Source organism: Helianthus annuus, chromosome 4, assembly GCF_002127325.2.
Source record: "Helianthus annuus cultivar XRQ/B chromosome 4, HanXRQr2.0-SUNRISE, whole genome shotgun sequence".
Classification (NCBI taxonomy): Eukaryota; Viridiplantae; Streptophyta; class Magnoliopsida; order Asterales; family Asteraceae; genus Helianthus; species Helianthus annuus.
Window position 1 is genome coordinate 44,171,011 of NC_035436.2, and position 24,020 is coordinate 44,195,030.

Below are 24,020 nucleotides of genomic sequence, written 5' to 3' on the forward strand. Positions count from 1 at the left end.
TAGTAGAAAATTGGTTTTGTGTCATCAGCTACAAGGATCCTTGACTCAGTATAACTTAACAAAGCTTAAGGTCGAGCTGGAATTGTGTCAAGCTCCAAATCTAAAGCCTGAGCTTGGCTCTTTTTTATTATTTATGACATACATTAATTATTTTGGTTATACACAAATGTAATTATTTTTTTACTATTTAAAATTATAGTTATAAATAGGTCCTTTTACTTGTGAACGTGATTCATGTGCGCCTACGGGATCAGGCATCTTTAAGAAGAACTTACTTCAGTCTTATTTCTGATCTCAAAATCTTTCAAGAAGTTTTAACAATGGCGAACAAAGAAGGTGAAATCTCTCTTCTGACCCCGTACAAAATGGGGAAATTTGAGCTTTCTCACAGGTAATCTGTTTGATCTTCTCACACTCATGTATCTTTTCTTCTGAATTACTACTTGGATTTTATTTATAATGACTTGTTTATGAACTGTTTTATAAAATGCCAAACAGAGTTGTTTTGGCACCCCTAACAAGGCAAAGATGCTTGGGCTATGTCCCTCAGGCACCCATGATCTTATATTATTCACAAAGAACATCCAAAGGCGGGTTTCTTATTGCTGAAGCTGCTGGTGTCTCTGACATTTCCCAAACGTAAGGACACATCTAAATTTTCTGAATTCTGACTGATTGATTTTGGTTCTCAAGATCTGTTTATGTTATCATTGTCAAGGTCTCCGGAGATGCCAGGCATATGGACTAAAGAACAAGTAGAGGGCTGGAAACCTATTGTGGATGCGGTTCATGCAAAGGAGGAATCTTTTTCTGTCAGCTAATTCATGTTGGAAGGGTTTTAGAAACTGGTATTATGTTTGTTCATTGTTGTTTACAGTGGGTGGTATGTTTCCCAGCTAACGTAGTTAGCCAAACTCTGAAGGCTGTGCTGGCCCGATTAAGACAACATAGTCTAGATAGAGTGGGGTTGGGGCCCTCTGTTTGGGAGGTTGTGAGATCTCTCTCTCACCATTCAAAAAAAAAGGTGAGCTATTACCATAAATACTTTTCTCATATATGCTTTTGAATTAGTGTCAAACGGGAAATCTCCTGTGTGTTCCTCAAACAAAAAACTAGCATATCAACAACGATCTCCGAAGAAGCTAACAACACAAGAGATTACACTTGTTGTTGATGATTTCCGAGTTGCTGCAAGAAATGCAATTGAAGCTGGTAACAGTTAGTTCCTCATAAGTTCTTGATCAGAGTTAGAATCCCTTCACTATCTCATTGATCAATTTACCATATTTCAGGTTTTGATGGAGTTGAGATTCATGGGGCTCATGGCTATCTAATCGACCAATTTTTGAAAGATGAGATTAATGACAGAACAGACGAATACGGTGGTTCTCTAGAGAACCGTTGCAGATTTGCTCTTGAAGTAGTTGATGCTGTTGTGAAGGAGATTGGAGGAGATAAAGTTGGCATATGATTATCCCCATTTGCAAACTACTCGGAATCAGGTGACTCAAATCCGGAAACTTTAGGTCTTTACATGGCTGAATCTTTGAATGAGTTCAAGATTCTTTACTGCCATATAGTGGAACCTAGGATGAAATCAGTATTTGAAAAAGTTGATTGCCTTGATAGTCTTGTCCCTATGAGAAAAGCTTTCAAAGGGACTTTTATTTCTGCTGGTGGGTATGGCAGGGAAGATGGTAACAAAGCTGTGGCTGAAAACAGAACCGATCTTGTTACTTATGGTCGGTTGTTTTTAGCTAATCCGGACTTGCCAAAACGATTTGAGCTTAATGCTCCTCTTAACAAGTATGACATGTCAACCTTTTATATACGCGATCCTGTTGTTGGGTATACGGATTATCCGTTCTTGGAAACCACAATTTAATGCTAGAAAATGCCAAGGAGTTGGAAGAAAATGAAGATCCTGTTAACATAGAAGTCTTGGATGTTCTTGTGAAATTGAGTTTACAGGGTGTGTAAACATTGATCATTTCAAATTAATTATGGACAAGTTATGTAAGTTATCATCAACAATAATCTATTGTTTGTTTGACAAAAAACCTTTTTTACATGCATTCGGTGATCATATACTATAACCAAGAACAAAACAAAACTTATGATTTAGTAATGCTTAGCGACGTCCAAACGTAACATAATTCTGACTAGGTGAAACACCAATCAAGAAGGATAAATGTTAATGTCACTAAAATCTAATTGTGTCAATTGCGCAAAGGATAATGTGTATTTTGACAACTGATTTTTGATTTTGCCAAGTGATTAGGTGTCAAAAGATTTCGGTATAAGACCAAATGGTGTGTGGTTTTATCGCGCCACGTAAGTTTCACGTTATTTAAGTTTCACCTATGGTGTGCCCGGGTGAGTTTTCCCCTTTCAGGTATCAAGTTCGAGTCTGGGGGACAGGGGTTTCTCATTGAGAGGTTTAAATTGGGGATCTATTGCGCGAGGGGGCTCTCTAGCGTAGACCCGGTTAAGACAACATATGCTAGTATTACTAAAAATATTGTCACTTTCAACACGTGGCTCACTTTCATTAGGCCTAAACATGGTCGTCTAATCTTAAAACACTAGTGTCCCCTTTGTAACATCCAAACGGATCAATGAAACCCGACCCGTTTGTAAATCAGACTCTAATCGTAATAAAATATTACGAAAATGCAAATTTCTATAATTGCTCGTTTAAGATTTCTTATTTGAAATTTTTTGTTATCTAGTTAATTAATAATAAACTAAACCACATCTCACCTCCCTTAAACGATACCCATCACTTCTCTTCCCAAACAACACCAGTTATGCTTAGATGATATCCTGTCACGTTTGAAACCTAGGCCTAACGATAAGCAAATCACAACCAAACGACATACTTGGTTTTCTAAACGACAACCTATGTTGTCTGCAAGAAAACCTAAACGGCATACCATGTCGTTCATGTTCTATAGTATATATATATATATATATATATATATATATATATATATATATATACATATAGGGGAAGGTTCAAATGAAACCACTAGTTATTGTGAAAACTCGAAAACTAATTAAAAAAAGCCAAAAAAACATACAAAAATTTTTTTTTTTTTAATTTTTTTTTTGCAATCAAAATTTCGCAGGTTTTTTAATATAAAAAAAAATTTTCAAAAAAAAAAAAAAAAAAATTTTGTGTAGTGCACATGTGTAATACTGCACATATGTATGTATACTACACATGTGTATTATTACACATGTGCACTACACAAATTTTTTTTTTTTTTTAAAAAAGTTTTTTTTTTATATATAAAAACTAGCGATTTTTATAAAAAAAATTGAAAAAAAAAAAATTGTGTGTTTTTTAGGCTTTTTTTAGTTAGTTTTCGAGTTTTCACAATAAAAATGGTTTTCATTTGAACCATCCCCTATATATATATATATATATATATATATATATATATATATATATATATATATATATATATATATACTAGACGTATACCCGCGCGATGCGGCGGGACGACAATTTACAGCGCGATATTCGTTTACTGTGAGTTTATCAATTTTCTCGTGATACATTGTATTATACGTTTGTTAAGTTTCTTATTTGTAGCATCTGTGTGTGGCGTATGCCATGAGCCTTACAGGCTTTTAAAAAATAACAAACATGGAGAACATAATCCACATGCTCACAACAATAAAGAGTAACCTCTTAACATTGGAGAACATACCAAACGACGTTTCCTATATTCTTATAATTTGACCTATGCCAGCACATGTGGAGCATACTCTCATCTTGGATCCTACCTTTGCCCGCGTTCTCATGGATACATCACATGTTTCAAGAAGAGAGAGTTCAAATTCCTTTCTATCCCGAATATCGCTGCTAAAAATTATAATCACATGTCGTATCTGTATACACATCAAATAGTTAAATCTCAACCCGTTAGATTTACTTTACAGATATATAAAGCTCTTAATGTGGTGTATTTAAATGGATGAAGATGAATTTGAAAAAAAGAAAAAAGATTTTGTAGGATGGACCTCAAAAGTCAAACAACACAAAAGAGTAAACAAATATATTAAATGAATAGTCATAAGAATGACAATAATGCAATCGGTGCCCCTTAGTGTACTCATTGTTTAATAATATTCAAAATAAGATAAATAAGCATGTATCTTTTAACCTTAATAAATTTCTGTTTGCTTGCTTACAACTAATTAAGTTCCAAAATCAGTCCTTGTAACACAGAAAAGTAAGAATATATCACTATAAACATAGGAATTTAAAAATAAAAATCCCAACACAGACGAATTAAGAAAATATTACACAGTCAATTAAAAATAAAAATTCAGTTTTAAGTATACATGGTCTAGATTAGACATTATGATTACAAAAGTTTAATCGTAGATAATCATGAATTTATTAATTACACCTTTGTAACATCTCTAAAACCGAGTCTTTGTATTAGATGATTTTTTAGATAAATATTGATATGCATTAAGATTTTGTTTAAATAATAGGCTAGTGGCATCTTAGGATTGGAATAAGACTAAGGGACTATTAGGTTCTTGGTTCGATTCTCACCATGGAGAGTTTTCCCAAGATTTATTGGTTTTCTCTGGAGTTAGTGTGTAGATATTATCGCCCAACGAAGATAGATATGATCGGGTGTTTCCGCTGGTGGTACGATGAATACTCAAATGTTCCGTAATGTTGAGTTATGGTGTGTGTATGTAACTTGAATATCAAAACAATTATTATTGTGTTAAAAGTTTAAGTTATCAAGTTTGGTTATATACGGAAGATAAGAAGACTAAGATACACCCTTTAAAAATTTTGATTTGCGGAAGACTAAAAGATACACACTTTAAAATTGGAGTATAAACGGGTCGGGTTTGTGGGTTAGCAGGTCCCTGTCCCGACTTCGACCCTCATCAACATCGTATCTCCCTCTTCGACGTTCTCTGCTACTTCTGTTGGTGCACTTGTGTCTGTACTTTGTCTGTATTCGGTCTGATATAAACGATGTCCTGATTTGTGTTGTAAGTTGACCAAGTCAACCATCCTCCGGTTTGACTTGGACAACAGTTGAAAGATGTTCTGATCGAAGGATAGCCTCGAAGGATACACCTGATCCTTCGAGGTGATCGAAAGATATGGTTCGACCATGGTTCGACCATTAGACCTCGAAGGATGATCCTTCGAGGTCCATGCTGATCTTTCGTGTAACATGTGGTCGACAGATGATCCTTCGGACCATCTGTCGAATCCTTCGAGCAGACCTGCTGAGCTGGGTATATATACCCATGCATGTGTTGAGTGTGAGTAAGTTCTGAAGTTCTGCCATTTTGCACCGAGAGATAGAGAAGTTTCTTTGAGAGCATTCTGTCGGAACTCACACACACACACTTGAGAGTTTACATGTTAGATTTGTAAACATTGTGCTTGTAACCGAAACCTTCATTTGCATTAATACGACTAGTGTTAATCGGTGAATCTTTGTGTGTTTGTGTTTATACTTGTCTCATCCCGGTTTGCCTACTAGCTTGGATTCCGCACTCGCTAGTGGGTTGGTATAACAAGGTATAGGTTTGTTCTCGATCCTCCGAGAGGGACCTACAACTTCAGCTGCTATAACAATCCCTGTCCCCCTGCCTTGAATTTTGCTACAGTCTCTCTGCCTAGAACATAAAAAATAATTAAAACAAACACGTGAATACATTTCGACCAGTTTAGTTTTGAAGTGGTCGTTTTGGGTTATTTATCATCCATTCATCCTAATAGAACAGATAATAAATTTAGTTTAAAAGTAAATGGGTCAAAAGTTCTAATTATGGATTTGATAAAGATATTAACTTAATAGGAAACGGGTCAAAGTTTGTCAAAACTATATTCTTAATACTACAGTTTAAAAAAAAGTATAGATGGCTCTCAGGTCTAAAATTTGTAAAAGGAAATAAATCAAGCAGTTACTAAGAAAATCTCTCTTCAATGAGATAGTTTTATCTTCACAAAGCTTTAAAATTAGAACTAATTTAAGTCAACTCAATTAAATAAAAAACCTTGAGAAAACAATGGAACCAAACATTATTTATCCTCAAGAGTATCAATAAAGGATACATGCATAGATACACTCAAATATGAATGTGTATATCTAAGTGTGTGTAGGTGTACCTGTTAGGAGACCAACTTCGACCCTCATCATCATCGTATCTCCCTCTTCTAGGTTCTCTACCACTTCGGCTGCTGCAACAATCCTTGTCACTGCGTTGACTTTTTCAACAGTCTCTCCGCCTTGAACATAAAAAAATAATTAAAACAAACACATGAATAGATGATTAGTAGAGACTACTATAACCCACTTCTCCATGGTTGTTGATTATCAATAAAATGAAATAATAGCTAACCTTAGGGGTTGTGCTCAGTGCGATTGCGCTCGCCGAGCCGTTGCGGTTGCGCTGGATGCGGCGTTGCGTCGGGCCCGCTGGGGTTGTGCTTGGTGATACAGATGCGGCTGCGTTCGCTGCAGTTGCGCTCGTTGCGCTGTTGCAGCTGCGTTCGCTACGGCTACGCTCGCTGAACTGTTGCGGGTGTGCTCGCTGAGCCGATGGGGCTGCGTTCGCTGCATTTGCGCTGGCTGCGGCGTTGCAAACTGAGTAAGACAGTAGGCAAAAGGAACAAGTTGAGTAATGGGTCAAAAGGAGTAACTTTTGGTTTGCGTCAAAATGAGTAGGGTCAACCCAAAGCAAACATTGGTTAAAGTACCTGCTGGACCCACTTTCTCACCTTTGTATAAATAAGAAGTGTCAAATATGATAACAAAGATTACCTTATTTCAATAACAAAAAGAAAGTATGCAACAAAAATACACTTTGAGTAAAGTCTAACCCATTCTACCCACTTGACCAGTTTTGGTTTTAGTTTACAAATAAATAAACTTGTGTGCCCAACCCGATATAATCTAACCCAAATCATCTGTCATCATAAGTCATCAAATGAAATTGTATTAAGTCATTTTAGAGCCATACCAAATTAATTATATGCAGATCGAGTGGCCTGAAGAGGACCCATTTGAGAATGTTATTCAAACATCAAACAAAAGTAGCCTCAAAGAAAACAAGTCAAATGGGTCAAACAGACTGATAGTAATGTTATTCAAAAACTACAACTGTTGAAAGTAAATAACTATTTTAATCATAATTTAGAAACTTTCTAATTTTAGACAAAACATTGTTCAGCTTTTTCCCAAACCAGCCAACCCATTTTGGTTCTTGAAAAAATGACACGTTTTGGCAAACAATAGCTACCCATATGACTGGTTTCCTAACCCACTCAACCCAACTGTCCAACCTCAACAAGTGTTCGCTTTTTGTTCCGTGATAATTACCTCCCCCTTGTCTTTTATTATGTTTAACGTTTTCTTGTTCCACAGGCACTTCTAACATTGTTTTCTCAGTCTGCACGGGACTGGTAAGGTCAATGCGATTTGTTGAACCAGAACTCATTTAAACGGAGGGCACTGGAATGAATATCGAAACAATTCTGTTCGTGTTTGAGAATTTCTGATTTGGTTTATAATCGTGTCTATCGGATGGCCAATTTGTAGCTGATAACATTGGTACATCATCTTTTACAACCTCATCCATCATTCAAGCCTCAGGTGTGACAGCCACATGAAAAATAAGAAAAAAGTCAATAGCTGTAAAACTATCATATAAATAATTTGGTTAGAGGTGGCAAAAGGGGCATGTCGAGAGTGTTGGGTAATGGGTCAAAATGGGTAAGTTTTCTACTGCCAGAATGGGCTTATCGCTGCAAAAGCCATATCCCACTTACAAAACAAAGTTTGTAAGGAAGAAGAAAGTGGTCTCGGTACCTATTCGTGAAGATGACACCGGTGGTGGCAAACGTAGGAGCAGTAGTATCAACGCTGCGTTCCAACCGTGTTCCAACCGCCCTCCTGTGATGCTGCACCTAACCCGCTTCTAAACTGTCTTGACCCGTCTGCAAGATTGTTGGAGACCAAGAAACAGCCGGCGATAGAGGTCCTGAGCTGCAACTGCTCGAAGAAAAGAGCTTGGACTATGATTCTTAACGACATTTTTTCACGGAGATGGGATGGGCCTGCACAAAAGTAAAATTCAGAAATCTGTTCATCCGAACGACTGAAATCAATTGAAATAAATCATGGGACCGTGTGACCTTGCTTGGCATCAGGAAGACATCCTTCATTAGGCGACACGTTTGAATCCTGGTGAAGAAAATTTTGAAAAATAAGTACAACCTCGTAAGAATTTTCTTACTGAGATGCTATTGCGGGTACAAACTTAATAGTTGGGCCTCCGTCACCTCAACGGCAACAACGCCAGCAAGCTGAACATAATTTCAGTGGAAGTTTAACCATAATAAAGATACGCAGTCATGATTACAGACCAGTTGTAGTTGGTATTCAAACAATCACCTGATAGAGATCAGCATATGTGACTCTGGGATGTTTGGACTTCACTTCTTCTGCATTAAGATGAACACGAACTTAATAAGGAACCCCATCATCTCTAATGAAGTTTTTATGAACCTTAGCTAAAATTAAAACCTCATCTTTTGCTATAACTTAAAATTTAAAAAAATAGTGAAATGAGAGATACAGTACCACACAACACGAAATTCGTTGTCATTCCCTTACTGACCAGATCTACAACTTTCACCGGATTAGTGTTATGGTCAGAACCCTAGATAGGGCTACCAGAATCTGGTCGAAAACCCTAGGTTGGGTCACCAGAATCTGTTGACGCTAACCATTACGACCACAAGCCGCAGACCACCACCATCTCTATCGTTGCTAACCACCACCAACTAAAACAGCAGCTTGCATCATCTTCAACTCCTGTAACAAAACAAATGGTATGGATTTAATATTTACATATCCAAACAATAATTACCTCAATGAAATCGGTGTGGCATATTTAGTAAAACATCCTGTAAGCAAACACAAGGTTTCCCGGTACATTAAAATTGCAGCTTGATGACCAGAAGCAAATACCCAATCAACAATTCAATGAAAGTTATCCAGAGAACATAAAAACATTAATATTAAAGTAAACCTCAAATACGATAAATATACTGAAACTAAAAAAATAAGTTAAATTATGGTTGCGATTTCAAACCACCGAAATCATTAACCATCCAGCTATTATAACTCATGCATTTTTTAGTAATACTTTAAAGAATAGAAACAGCAATCAAATACTTTTGTTAGTTACGGTTTCGGTTAATGCTAAAAACGAACCGAACCGTGCACACCCCTAGTAGTTTGTAATATAATAATTTCCTCACCAATAAAAAACAAACATTTTGCAGAATAAAAAAGCTAGGGCTCGAACAATGCCTTGTTGAAATTGTGTAGAGATCTACTGGGTGTCCAGCTTGTTCATTCCAAATGATACTTGCAAGATAAGATGATACTTGCAAGATAAACACGATAATCAACTTCAAATTAAATATACAAATTTTTTTAAAGAAAAAAAACCTAAACAATAGAACACATACCACATAACAAACAAACAAACAAACAAACAAACAAACATTTCGCAGAATAAAAAAGCTAGGGCTCGAACAATACCTTGCTGAAAATTTTTAGAGATCGACTGGTTATCCAGCTTGTTCATTCCAGGTGATACTTGCAAGATAAACAGAATAATCAACTTCAAATTAAAGATACAAACTTCTTTAAAGAAAAAAAAAACCTAAACTACAGAACACATACCACATCTGGTTATTCCGGTGCACCCTACACGAAGAACTCAACGGCAGATCTGAAATATTACACAGATCCGATTCAAATAACAAAAAAAAAATATTGTAAAAAGAAAGATACCGAGCGGTCAAACCAGTCGATCTTGACAAAAAAGCCACCCAAACTCCACAGAAGATTGCTGAAAGAAAATACAGGCACCCTCCGCAGCCGTCTAGGTTTCCACCCACGACCACCATATCCGACATCTTCTATCGTCTGGGTTATCACCACCACTGTGTTTGAGAAAGAAAAAGCTCGAAAATATGTGAGATTTGTTGTTAGATAAACGATTCAGAGGCAGATCTAGGGCATGATATTCTTGAGTCGCCGAGAGAGAAGGTCTGATGAAGTTTTGTTAGATGTGTGAGTTGTGAGAGAGAAGATTGTGAGAGAGAAGGGAATGGAAAGGTTGATCCGTGTGAAATGAATATCAGCCGTCCAGATGGTGATCCATGTGAAAAAGTGAAAAAAATGGATGGTTGATAATGATCCGGGTGAAGGGTAAATTGTTTGTGTTTTCTTGTGCCTTAACAGTTGTACATTGTGCATTAAGTGTTTTTTCAACACCTTGTTCAATTACCATCTTGTCCTTCACATATGTTTATTAAAGTAGTATAGATATATATATCTGGAAAGAAAAGGACTTGTTAAATATTAACCATAAATTTATCATTTTTTTAACCAATTTGATGATTTCTATAAAATATAAGATAAAATATGATTTTTGGATGTATATAAATTGAAAGATGATTTTTTACTAAATTGTTTGAATTGATATTTTTAACTTATAATAACTTAAATTGTTATCTAATTTGTCTTGGTATTTTATTGTCAAAATTTTTAGACTTTTCATCATGGATAGAATATGTTGGGACTAGGTTATAAATATATGTGGCTAAAGTATATTTAGACCTAGTACATGTTACAATTTAAAAGCAATGGTATAAGTATTATTAAGGTAATATTTTAGATATGTCACATTATTTATTTTGTTGCAAACATTAAGTTAATGGATATGTTAGTATTATTTTATATAGTTTTAAGTTAGACAAAATACCTAAGTTATAGGATTTATTTTATAGTTGTTGGTTTTTGCTTGTTTAGTATTTTTGGTTATTAATTCCTTTAGGGTAACTATTGTCTTTTGAAGTTTTTCCCTCAACACACATGCGGTTTACGTAATGATCAAACAAAATTCAAAACTGTGAGTAGATCTATTTCTTTTTCCCCTTTTTGTCACTAAACATTTTTGGGGTATATCATGTGTTTATGTTTCATATGTTTCTTATTCAAATCATCAACATGCAACATGTATTTGTATATATTGTTTGATATACATGTATCTACATGTTACTCGCTTTGTGTCTATTGTTTCTAATATGAATCCAATGGATGACTAGTTCCCACGACCATGGGTTGAACTAGGTATCGCTAACATAATTTAGATTCGCTCTTTGGGGCTTGAATCTCATCGCTGTCTATTGTTTCATTATCTTTATGTCGCGTATCATTTTTGCTTGTGGTGACTGTGGTTATTGTTGGTTTGTTACAGATATATCATTTACACTTGAGGTTTCATGTTATTTTAATAAAGAGTAAATTACGATTTTGGCCCCTGTGGTTATGTCACTTTTACCCTTTTAGCCCAAAAAGGAATTTTTTAGCAACTGAGCCCCCGACGTCTTTTTTTTCTAACACTTTTGGCCCCCAACGTCTTTTTTTCTAACCCTTTTGGTCCCTAAAAGTAAATGGATGGGGTTTGTGTTAGGGTCCAAAAGGGTTAGAAAAAAAGACATTGGGCGCCAGGTGTTAAAAGATTCATTTTGGGCTAAAAGTGTAAAAGTGATATAACCACAGGGACCAAAATCATAAATTACACTTTAATAAATAATAAAGCAAAAACGTTTTATTTAAATTTAGATCTATTCACCAACTTTATGTTTACCCAAAAACCATTTTTACGCATGATACAATAGGAGGGATGAGCATGGTCAGGTACCATACCGAACTGGTGGTACTGAAAAAACCAATATCGAAATTTGTCAAAACTGGGTACCGGTACCAGTACCGAATTATTTGGTAAAGTAAGGTACCGTACCGAACCAGAACCAAAAATTCCAAGAAGTGGGTACTGTTACCAAAAAAATATGGTACAGGAAATTTGGCACCGGTACCCATTACCATATGCTCATCCCTACACATCAAGTAACAAATTAATTTAGGTGAGATCCCAAAGCCAAGATGGCTTTGGATGGGATCACAAACATGCCATCCTCAAGTCCAGGATAATGGTCAGTGGTTTGGGCAGATTTTTATAACATCTGTTGGGGACCATTTCCTGTCAGATGGGGTCACAAACATGCCCTCCTCAATTACACTTCTTTTGTTTATGTCATATGCCTTGTGTTAAACACTTTGTAGGCCTTGGCAGTAGTTGAGTATCCCAGAAAATAATCACCATCCACGTTGGCTGCAAATTTTGAATTCGAATCTTTTAAATTTATAATGAAGCATGGGCAACCAAAGACTTTGAACTATGAGATCAGTGGTTTAATCTTGAACAGAGCAAGCAGTGTTTACAGCCTTTGCCAAAAGGGTTAAGGGTAAACTTTAATCCGCAAGCATGGTTCTGGCAGCTTCAATCAGTGTTATGTTTTTTTCTTTCAACCACCCCATTTTGTTCGGGTGTTCTTGGGATGTTGTACTGCCTTACAATCTCTTTTGACACACATAACTCATCTAACTACTTGTTTCAAAACTCTGTTCCATTGTCACTTCTAAAGACTTTTACTAGCATATCAAATTGCTTTTCAACTTGTTTTACAAAGTCCTGCAAAATACCTACAGTCTCATCTTTGGAGTGCAAAAAGTAAGTCCATGTAAACCTTGAAAAATCATCAACAATAACAAGACAATATCTCTTCTTTTTCAGACTCATGATTTTTATAGGACCAAACAATTCCATGTGCAATAGTTGTAAACACTTGGTTGTTTCGGATTCTTCAATGGACTTGTAAGAGCTTTTATGTTGTTTAGCTTTTAAAAAAGAAACACAATGTTCATCACAAGTAAAAAGTTTTGGTGGAAGGCCTCTGACAAGGCCTTGTTTTGAGAGTGTGGTGATTGTTCTAAGATTTGTGTGTCCAAGTCTCTTGTGCCAAAGTTCTGTCTTTTGGTAGAGGCAACTGAGAACAGACATGCATCAGTCATTGGATTATCCTTTAACATATCAACCACATACACATTGCCACTCATTTGTGCAACAAGTTGTTTTCTGCTGCCAGCTATGATTTCCTCAATCTTTTTAACCACTTCTTGCCCACCAATCTTACAAATTTCCTTAGTGAAGAATGACCCATAACCCTTGTCATTCATTTGAGACACACTTCCCCTTGGAATTTGTGACATCTGTGCTTGTAATCATTGTAAACAGTTCGGTTATCAATGAAATAAAGTTATTTGATCCCTATATTTGTTTATTTGTGTTTGATGTTTTTCATGTTTTGACTTTTATCCAATTTCAAACTCCAATTTCAAACTTACGTCCTGAATACATCCGGACATCCAAAAATTTATGTAATCATTAAAATATTATGTTTTAATGATTGGCTTGTTAAAAATCCATTCGTCGCGCAATTTGGACCGTTTTTGCGTCCGTTACGACTTCCGTCGTAATTAACCGAACAACGCAATCGTACGGCCAAACGAACCGACATCCGAGATATTTTTGAGCACATTTTAAGTTCCCTATACTTTAACTTCATTTTTGAGCTTTGAAATGGGGTTAACGGGGCTTAAACGTGTCAAAAATGGGCCGAAATGCATGTTTCTCAAGTGCAGGGACCATTTTGCAATTTCTGGAAAGTATCAGACCTGCAAGGTCCTTACGGACCGTAAGACCTACTCCATACGGTCCGTAAGCAGGTCCCAGTTCAGCAGAAATCATTTTTAATAAAACCCAGCTGCTCCTTGGTTTTGCAAATGGTTTTAAGGTTCCTATGGGCTGGTTTTAAGGTCCCATGGTTTCACAAATCAGTGGGCATGAGGTGTATGGCTAAGATTGAAGCTCGGTTTTCGATAAACGATCCTAACGGTTGTGCGAAAACTATAAATACCCCCACCCATTTCATTCTTTCCCCACTTGAATTCTGAGATTTTCTCTAAGTTGAAGTGTAGAACACTTCATACCTGAGAAATACTTGGAATATCAATCTTGCGGGGACCTTCTGTAAGTATTCTTTCGCGTTTTTCGTTCGTTTTAGCGTTAAAGTCAAACTGTGTTTGACTTTCTGCATTGACCAGTTTATGGTCAACGCGAAGTTCGTTTGAACTTCATAACGTGAGCGTAATCACGATGGTTATAGTCCCTAGCGACTATACCTACTGATTACCACGTTATCTAGGCTCAGTGACGAGTCGTAGTTTCGGCCAAAATGCGTTTTCTCACGTATTTTGTAACCAAACTACTCTAGGGTATTAAAACCGTTTGTTTTAACACCAAACCTGTTTTCTAACTTTACTAAACATGTTCTAGCATGTTTAGCTCGTCGCTTTTAGATTTGTGCTTGTTTAGGGTCGTAAAGGTAAGCGATCTAATCAATCGCTTATGCTTACGAACCCGACCCATTTGGTCGATCATTAGGATCCGACCAAACATTTTAGGTGACCATAGTTGTGTAGGGAATAACCTTGCGAGGTTATACCTTATGGTCACGACGTTTAAGTAGTTGTATGATAAGTAGTTCTTATGCCTTAGGTAAATTACCAAAGTACCCTTTTTGCGCCAAAATTCATTTTAAGCCTATGTAACATAATTTTTTTTGACATCTAAACTGATTTAGCAACAATATTAAGCATGTTAAGGCATAACTTGCTTGTCATAGGACTAGTTAAGCATTCCGAACGCGTTTTACGCGAGCGACGCGTTAAAGTGGCATAAGCTACCTAAACGGGTCGTAACGGGTCAAAAGCACTTAGGATAAGTTTTGCTTTAGTATGTAGGCTTTGTCAAACCATATTACATAAGTTCCCATACTTATTTGGTTTACGAACCCTCGTACTACCCGATCCTCCGATAGGTCCGTTTATTAATGTAGATACCTATATAGGTGCCGTTTGATTCCGTGATCTTCTAGCATTGCTTGGTGGTTATCCTACGACTTCTAAGCAATCTTAAGTGAGTACATAGGCCCCTCTTTTACTGTTTTTCAAACATTTTGGGGTGAAACACATGTGCCTACTTGTTACTTTCGTGCTTTCTTGTTTTCACATCATATGCTTGCTATGTTCTTGAGTATACTATTAGTACATGATTTCATTATGTTTTGCTATGTATGTTTACTTAGCATGCTAGCACATTGATTTACATTACATTGCTTTGCTACATATGTTTACTTGGCATATTAGCACATTGTTTTACATTACATTTTCTACTATGTATGTTGACTGAGCATACTAGCACATTGATTTACATGACTTTTCTGCTTTGTATGTTTACTTAGCATACTTAGTACATTGTTTTCACATAACTTGTTTACATTTGGTATGACATTTGGTTTGCATAAACGGTTCTTTACTACATTCATTAACATTAGCTACGCCGCTCGGTAGTAAGTAATGGTACCATAAGACTTGACAAATCCCGTTCCTGACATCCTGGGTTGGTTTGGATGAAAGGAATGACTGAATCCGAAAACATTTTACTTTGATAACCTTTACTCTAAGGTTATCCTGCTGTCTCAAGGCTTGAATGTAATGCGTTAACTTACCACATAAATGTTTGTATCAATAAAACAAGCTTTTACTTGGCAAAACATAACTTTTTGATTTATTCAAAATACTTTGTTTTGTTCCTTTTTACTTATGGTTAAGTATTCTCATTTTGTTACTTACCATACATAACTTTTGTTTACACATACTTAACTACATGACTACATTTTGGGTTTTAAACATTGACAATGGTTTAGACAAGAACATTTGATGATTGGTTTGAACTTGAACTATATGCTTTGGTGGTTTGTTTAAGTGACTTAAGTAACGATATGTGTGTAGTATGTTACAAGCATGGTGGATACGCCGCTCGTACTTCCTATATATAAGTGCTTGTAATGTATTACATGACATACCGTTATTTAAATCATTCAATTTTTGACTTATACATTTTTTGCAAATAACATATTTTTCACAAGACTTTGTTTTACAAAACAATTTATTTCATACAACTTGTTTTTACTTGGTTATTCCTTTAACCATACATCATTCTTTTTTACATACATATTAACTGATTTGTTATCGCTTTTCAAACATTTTATAAGCAAACACTTAAACTAGATTCATGACAAGTTTTCATTAAACATTTTCTTAAACCTAAGTCATGAATCCTATTTTCATAAAACCTATGTTACTCACAGGCATTTTTATGCTGACGTACCCATTTTCACATGTGTTTCAGGAGCTAATGCATAGGATGATGATCGTGACACGCTAGGGTGGACTTGGGCCTTAGTGACATAAAACAGAGCTAGACTTAGTTTAATTACGTTATGCACTCTTTATTTCAGTAGTTTTAAGACAATGTAACACGATGGTTCTTGTTTTGAACAATGTATTCCACCCTTGGGTGATGAATAAAATTTTATTTTAATTACCTTGGTTATGGAACAATAATTCTGTTACAACACTCCCCGATGTTTCCGCCACGATTTGATGTTTTACGTGGTCGGGGTGTGACAGAATTGTTACCAAAATATATATCACCCCGTCCATGTTTTTTTGAAATCTTTGAGTAGGGGCTCTACATCCTTTCATGTGCCAGGAGCCTCCACTATCTATATACCATAAACTATCTAAGCATGCCGAAGCTCCCTGCACATCAAGTAACAAATTAGTTTTGGTGAGTTTCCAAAGCCAAGATGACTTTGGATGGGGTAACAGACAAGTCATCCTCAAGTCCAAGATAACGGTTAGTGGTTTTGGCAGATTTTTGAAACATCTGCTGGGGATCATTTCCTGTCAGATGATGGTAAACATAAGGATGCCTGTTCATTTTTGGTTTTGAAGCCTTTTGTAGACCTCATAACCATGAGGGACCTTTTGGTACAATGGATGAGCATATCCCATTGGGAATTGGTTTGAAGGTGGTGCATCTGTTACTTGAACTTCTTTTTTAACAGAGGTTGCATTTAGCTGTTTTGTAATAGATGTTTTGACAGGGACAAAGGTCTGTTGACTTTTTGATATTGATTTTTATGGACTCTCTAGTGTTTTTGATTTATACACTTTTCTTTCGACTTCAAAAGTTTTGAGATAAACACACTCTTGAGGTTTGTGGTTGTTTTTCCACAAATTGTGTAATGTGGTGCATGCACAATCACATTTGTTTTGTTAATGTTATATGCTTTTATAAGAAAAAAGTTTTTGGTGACATGATTTTTATCTTCACATAAATCACAAAATAGGTGTTAACCTTCTCTTTCTTCTTTCCTTTTTTAGCCTCCGTTTCAAGAGGTTATAACCTCTGCTGGAAGGTCATTCAAGGGAATGATTTTAACTTTGGGTGCTTTGATACCCTTAATTGTGAGAAACTTGTTGCAACTTGCGGCAAGTTTTCTACAACTTTTGAGTTTTTTTTTTTTGTTCTTAAAATGTTTATATCATTATACTAATAAAAAAAGAAAATTTAATAAATAAAAAATAACGCTTCAAGTTTGCCACAACTTTTGATTTTTTTAGATTTTAAATTGTTTGTTTAATTATACCTAACAAATAACATAATTACCATATGTTAATAGGTAAACTCAATGAACAGGAAGGTGACTCACCTACCTACCAACCTGCTTCATCTTCTTGGAGGGTGTTTTATAACACCTGTCTTGCTAGGTGGTGAAAACTTTTGATTTTTTTAAGTTTTCAAATTTATTTATTTTATTGTATTAACATATAACAAAATTTAATAAATAAATAAATAAATAAATAAAGAAATAAAGTTTTGTGGTAAAATTGTGGCAACTTTGCCTCACTTTTCGATTTATTAGTTTTAATTCGTTTTTATTTTTTACTTGCAAATATCATGAGTTATTAAACCGAAAAGAAGGTTATTGGATTTTATCAATCTTAACCTTCCCCCATTGGACGACATTAATCCTAACTTAAAAAATTACCTCTGTGATCGATCCATTTCTAACTGGCAGTTAGTTTTTCCCTGACGTGGCAACTTACGTGGTACAAACCTAGTTATTTGCTGATGTGGCTGCTTATGTTTATGCTTATATAGCATAAACCTAGTTATTGGATTTTAATAATTCTAAATTTCACCACCATCAACAACCGTCCACCACCACCATGAACAACCACTACCACCATCAGCCGCCACCACCACCATCAACAATCACCACCGTTAGCCGCCACCACCACCCCACTATCAACAACCACCAACACCACACGCCACCACCCCACCATCAACAACCACCACCACGAGCCGCCATGGTGGTGATTGTTGATGGTGGTGGTGGCGGCTGATGGTGGTGGTTGTTGTTGATGGTGGTGGTGGTGGTGACTGATGGTGGTGGAAGTGGTGGCTAATGGTGGTGGTGGTGGTGGTGGTGGTGAAAGTTAGGATTATTAAAATCCAATAATTAGGTTTGTGCCACATAACTAACCACATCAGCCAATAACTAGGTTTGTGACACGACACGTTAGAAAAAAAGATCGTGGGGTCAAATTCGTACAATTTGGGAATGTCAAAGGGAATTCTTTAAGTTGAGACTCATCTAGACCAGTGAGTGAAAGTTAGAATTATTAGAATCCAAATAATGTTTTGTGGAAAAATTGTCGCAAGTTTCGACAACTTTGCCGCTATTTTAGATTTTTTTAGTCCGAAAAATTGTTTCTTATATTGTATGAACAAACAACATGAGTTATCAAATAAAAAGTTAATAATGTTTTGTGGGAAAAATATGGCAAGCTACGACCACTTTGCCACATATTTTGATATTTTAGTTTTTAAATATGTTTATTTTTATGGTACTAACAATTCACATCCAAAGAGCCTTTGGCCTAGCTGTATCAAAGTGTTGGAAAATGGTTTACCTTTTCATATGAAAGAGGGTTCGAATCCCATTGACAAAAATTAAGACATTAAAGAAAAAAAATAGTTAACAAAAATTGATAAATAATATAATTAAATTTCGTGGGAAAATCGTTGCAAGTTGCCACAAATTTGCCACTGTTTTGATTTTTTTTAGTTTTATAAACTGCACTAACTAATAATAAAAGTTAATAAATGAGAAAGAAACAAAGTTTTGTGGCGACCTTGTTGGAAACATTGTTAACTTTGCGATGTAATTGGAATAAATACAGGTTTGGTAACAATCTTGTCGAAATATTGTGGGAAAATTTATGGTTTTTAATATTTGTCTAAAATTTGTGGGAAATTTGTCAAAAAGTTGCCACATCTATTCTACTCTTTTCAACGTTATTTGGTTTTATAAATTGCACTAACTAATAATAAAAGTTAATAAATGATTAAAAACAAAGTTTTATGTGAACATTGTATGAAACATAGTTAACTTTGCGACAAAATTAAGTTGTCGGAAATTTGCCAAAAAGTTTTGTAGAAAAGGACCATTTTTCTAGTAGTATATTAAATGGCTTAAAAAATCAATAGTAGGTTTCGGTTTCAATAGCTTTAAAATTTATCTAGTGTTTATTTTTTGGCCACTACATTAAACATGACATATTATATTAAATGGGCTAAATGCCTAAATGGCCTAACACAGCCACCTCTTATTACATGGCCTAAAGTCTAAAACCAACAGTTAAAATTTCCAAATTATAACAATGGCCCTGGCCCATGGGTAGCTTAAAAATATATATTGAATATTAGAATCAACAATGAAGTTATTAAAATGGCATATGTAATATAGATACCTTGAGTAATTTCAGATGTTTCACTACCTTCATCAACCGTTTCAAAAATAATAATTGTGGGTTGTTCCAACACCAATTCTTTCATACCTGTGACATAATAGAAAAGAACATATTAAAACGACATATGTATAAAAACCCAACTCGGACATATAAACTGTAATCATCAATAAATAAAACAGAAATCGTACATAAACTGATGAAAGAGAGCCAAACAAATCCAAATAAACCCATCTCCAAACAAATCGAAATCGTATATAACTCTGATGAAACTGTAAGAAATCGTATATAAGTAAAATAAACCATTGATGTTCGTATAAATTTGAACTAAAAACTGTAACAAATTGTATATAAGTTACACAAATCGTATAAATTTGAACTAAAAACTGTAAGAAATCGTATATAAGCTTTCGGTGGAACAAGATAACAAATCAGATTCGACATTGGAAAGTGGAAACAAACCTTCGGTCTTCGATTTTCAGATCTCGACCTTCAGTGTTCGTATTTTGATTATTCGTATCTTGTTCAGATCTTGATTTTTCGATGCTCAGTTGCTCACAGACCTGGATATTGAAAGTGAGTCGTGGGGGTGAGTGAATGAGTGGCTGATAGAAAAAGGATTAGGGTTAGGTTTTAATTCTATAATGGTACTTATATAGCATTCACATTATATTTAAAAAAAAAACGGATATCGGATATCCGAAATATCCGAAAATTTCCGAAATCACTATCCGGAAAATTCGGATTATCCGAAGGATAATTCGGATTTGGAAAATCGGATAAATTAGATTCGGATTCGGATGATCTTGAACACCCCTAGCACCAACGGCGGTGTACCGACGTGGTGACCACTCGAGGAAAGTAGTACCCGAGCGTGCCCTTCCACCTTTATAGGCACTAGGTACTTTTAATTCAATAATTAGCGGTTAACATCCCCTTTAGTAGAAAATTGGTTTTGTGTCATCAGCTACAAGGATCCTTGACTCAGTATAACTTAACAAAGCTTAAGGTCGAGCTGGAATTGTGTCAAGCTCCAAATCTAAAGCCTGAGCTTGGCTCTTTTTTATTATTTATGACATACATTAATTATTTTGGTTATACACAAATGTAATTATTTTTTTACTATTTAAAATTATAGTTATAAATAGGTCCTTTTACTTGTGAACGTGATTCATGTGCGCCTACGGGATCAGGCATCTTTAAGAAGAACTTACTTCAGTCTTATTTCTGATCTCAAAATCTTTCAAGAAGTTTTAACAATGGCGAACAAAGAAGGTGAAATCTCTCTTCTGACCCCGTACAAAATGGGGAAATTTGAGCTTTCTCACAGGTAATCTGTTTGATCTTCTCACACTCATGTATCTTTTCTTCTGAATTACTACTTGGATTTTATTTATAATGACTTGTTTATGAACTGTTTTATAAAATGCCAAACAGAGTTGTTTTGGCACCCCTAACAAGGCAAAGATGCTTGGGCTATGTCCCTCAGCCACCCATGATCTTATATTATTCACAAAGAACATCCAAAGGCGGGTTTCTTATTGCTGAAGCTGCTGGTGTCTCTGACATTTCCCAAACGTAAGGACACATCTAAATTTTCTGAATTGTGGCTTATTGATTTTGGTTCTCAAGATCTGTTTATGTTATCATTGTCAAGGTCTCCGGAGATGCCAGGCATATGGACTAAAGAACAAGTAGAGGGCTGGAAACCTATTGTGGATGCGGTTCATGCAAAAGGAGGAATGTTTTTCTGTCAGCTAATTCATGTTGGAAGGGTTTTAGATACAGGTATACTGTTTGTTCATTGTTGTTTACAGTGGGTGGTATGGTTTCCAGGGAACGCAGTTAGCCAAACTCTCAAGGCAGTGCGGCCCCGGTTAAGACAATATAGTCTAGACAGAGTGGGGATGGGGCCCTCTGTTTGGGAGGGTGTGAGATCTCACTCTCTCTCTCTCAACATTTAAAGATTCTCACCGTTCAAAAAAAAGGTAAGCTATTACCATAAATACTTTTCTCATATATGCTTTTGAATTAGTGCCAAACGGGAAATCCCCTGTGTCTTCCTCAAACAAAAAACTAGCATATCAACAACGATCTCCGAAGAAGCTAACAACACAAGAGATTACGCTTGTTGTTGATGATTTCAGAGTTGCTGCAAGAAATGCAATTGAAGCTGGTAACAGTTAGTTCCTCATAAGTTTTTGATCAGAGTTAGAATCCCTTCACAATCTCATTGATCAATTTACCATATTTCAGGTTTTGATGGGGTTGAGATTCATGGGGCTCATGGCTATCTAATCGACCAATTTTTGAAAGATGAGATTAATGACAGAACAGACGAATACGGTGGTTCTCTAGAGAACCGTTGTAGATTTGCTCTTGAAGTAGTTGATGCTGTTGTGAAGGAGATTGGAGGAGATAAAGTTGGCATAAGATTATCCCCATTTGCAAACTACTCGGAATCAGGTGACTCAAATCCGGAAACTTTAGGTCTTTACATGGCTGAATCTTTGAATGAGTTCAAGATTCTTTACTGCCATATGGTGGAACCTAGGATGAAATCAGTGTAGGTCCCTTGTCGGAGGATGACGAACCTAAACCTTGTTATACTAACCCACTAGCGAGTGCGAAATCCAAGCTAGCAAGCAAACCGGGATGAAACAAGCACAAACACAAACACACAAGGTTCACCGATTAACACCACTGTATTAATACGTATGAAAGGTTTCGGTTACAAGCACTATGTTCACAAATCTGTTCTGCGAGCTCTCAAGTGTGTGTGTGTTTTTGGACAGAATGCTCTCAAACTCTCTATCTTTCTATCTGTGTGCATCTGCCTTCTAACATACACTGCATGGGTATATATATACCCATACACAGCAGGTCTGACCGAAGGATCCGATAGATGGTCCGAAGGATCATCTTTCGAATACGATGCTTTCGAAGGATCAGCAAGGACCTCGAAGGATGGTCTTTCGAGGTCTATCAATCGAAGCATATCTTTCGAGGTGATCGAAGGATCTACATTATCCTTCGATCACTCATCCTTCGAGTCAGACAACTTACATCAAATTTACTAACTGTTGCCAAGTCAAACCAGGAGGACGGTTGACTTGGTCAACTTACAGGACTGACAAGGACATCGTTTACATCGTGACCGAATACAGACAAAGTACAGACACAAGAGCACCAACAAACTCCCCCTTGGCTGTAGCTTTGTCTTTATCTTCTATAGTTGTAGACTCGTCTCGAACTTCGATGGTCTTTGGTCTTCGAGTTCTCAAAACTCTGATGTCCTTTCAAGTCTTCAATGTCGGAGGATCTTCAAAGTCTTCACGTCTTGAAAGCAGAGAGTGTATCAACAAACTTCCCGTTATCATGTAGGAAGTGTGTTGACAAACTCCCCCTTAACATAAGCTCCCCCTCGAGTTATGCTCGTGAATGACTTGATCTTTATGAAGTGAGATCCTTGTGGTGTTGATGATGGCCAGCGGCAACTCGATCATCTTCATCTTTTGAGCGCCTTCTCGTCGTGTCTTCATTCCGAAGCTTGTCATCGACCATGTTCTCCTAGCCTTTAGAATCTGCACATGCAAGAAATCTAAACGCGTAATGAGAACAACTGCTTGGAATATAGTTAACATAAACAAATGACACACTGATGACCATGTCACTATCAAACACCGTCCGACAGTTTGAAAGTTTAATAAATTTATCAATTTTAAATTCTAACTTTCAAAATCTGCAAATTTTGACTGTTTATGAAGATTTAGTCAATTCGGTTTTCAGTCAGGTTTCAGGTAACGAAGACTCGAGCTCCAACATCGTACGATTGAAAATAAAGTAGAAATCAAATCTTTTTGGCTTTTATAAAGTTTATATTAAAACTCACCTAAAATCTTTTTGGTATTTTTGAAATTAAAAGACAACAATTTAAAATCCTTTGAGTGTTATCAAACGACATCACCGCTAATGTCGTGCTGATATGCACCAAACGACGAAACTGTTTAAAAGAAAAACAATAAAAGTTAAGCAGTAAATAAATAAATATATACAAACATTCTTTTTGCGAGTTTCGAGGGTAAGAGAATCATATCAGTGTACACGGTCATGCCAAAACACTCTTGTTGTTCAGTTAGTTAACATTAAGATAAGCATCCTATAACAATTATCGGTATTGTTGTCCACTTAAGCTCAACTTATCAGATGTAATCATGGCGAGGGGATACGTTAAGGTATGATTTATACTTACCGACCGGTGTTCATCCACATCACGACACATTCACGTATCAAGGTATGCACGAGAGTTCA

General features: G+C 36.0%; 1 protein-coding gene, 1 long non-coding RNA gene and 1 pseudogene across 4 annotated transcripts; 2 read left to right on the forward strand and 1 right to left on the reverse strand.

Annotated features, from left to right (window-relative positions):
• Positions 1–250: 250 nt before the first annotated feature.
• Positions 251–2,060, forward strand: LOC110934978 (annotated as a pseudogene).
• A 3,445-nt stretch (positions 2,061–5,505) lies between these two features.
• On the reverse strand, positions 5,506–10,198 carry LOC110937100. 3 transcript variants are annotated; one of them, XR_002590534.2, is made up of 10 exons: positions 9,880–10,198; positions 9,756–9,804; positions 9,612–9,668; positions 8,643–8,876; positions 8,454–8,503; positions 8,195–8,243; positions 7,380–8,116; positions 6,400–6,644; positions 6,167–6,286; positions 5,506–5,673 (listed from the first exon to the last, which is right to left on the reverse strand). It is a non-coding gene; the product is annotated as an uncharacterized LOC110937100 (long non-coding RNA). The 3 variants fall into 3 exon arrangements; XR_004891821.1 differs by lacking the exons at positions 5,506–5,673; positions 6,167–6,286; positions 6,400–6,644; ... (2 more) ...; positions 8,454–8,503; positions 8,643–8,876 and adding an exon at positions 9,296–9,434 and having other exon boundaries at positions 9,880–10,188; XR_004891820.1 differs by lacking the exons at positions 5,506–5,673; positions 6,167–6,286; positions 6,400–6,644; ... (2 more) ...; positions 8,454–8,503; positions 8,643–8,876 and adding an exon at positions 9,299–9,453 and having other exon boundaries at positions 9,880–10,187.
• A 10,700-nt stretch (positions 10,199–20,898) lies between these two features.
• On the forward strand, positions 20,899–22,279 carry LOC110937099 (putative 12-oxophytodienoate reductase 11). Its single transcript, XM_022179510.2, has 5 exons — positions 20,899–21,039; positions 21,147–21,287; positions 21,367–21,497; positions 21,745–21,885; positions 21,966–22,279. Exons 1-5 carry the CDS (start codon positions 20,969–20,971, stop codon positions 22,277–22,279), a joined length of 798 nt encoding a protein of 265 aa, XP_022035202.1. The 5' UTR covers positions 20,899–20,968.
• Positions 22,280–24,020: the final 1,741 nt, after the last annotated feature.

What these genes read in the sequence shown, in the direction of transcription:
- LOC110937099 (XM_022179510.2), top strand. Translation starts at nt 20,969, where the DNA reads ATGGCGAACAAAGAAGGTGAAATCTCTCTTCTGACCCCGTACAAAATG. An exon ending in AAATTTGAGCTTTCTCACAG is followed by an intron (nt 21,040 to 21,146) that starts GTAATCTGTTTG and finishes AATGCCAAACAG; the next exon opens with AGTTGTTTTGGCACCCCTAA. An exon ending in GTCTCTGACATTTCCCAAAC is followed by an intron (nt 21,288 to 21,366) that starts GTAAGGACACAT and finishes ATCATTGTCAAG; the next exon opens with GTCTCCGGAGATGCCAGGCA.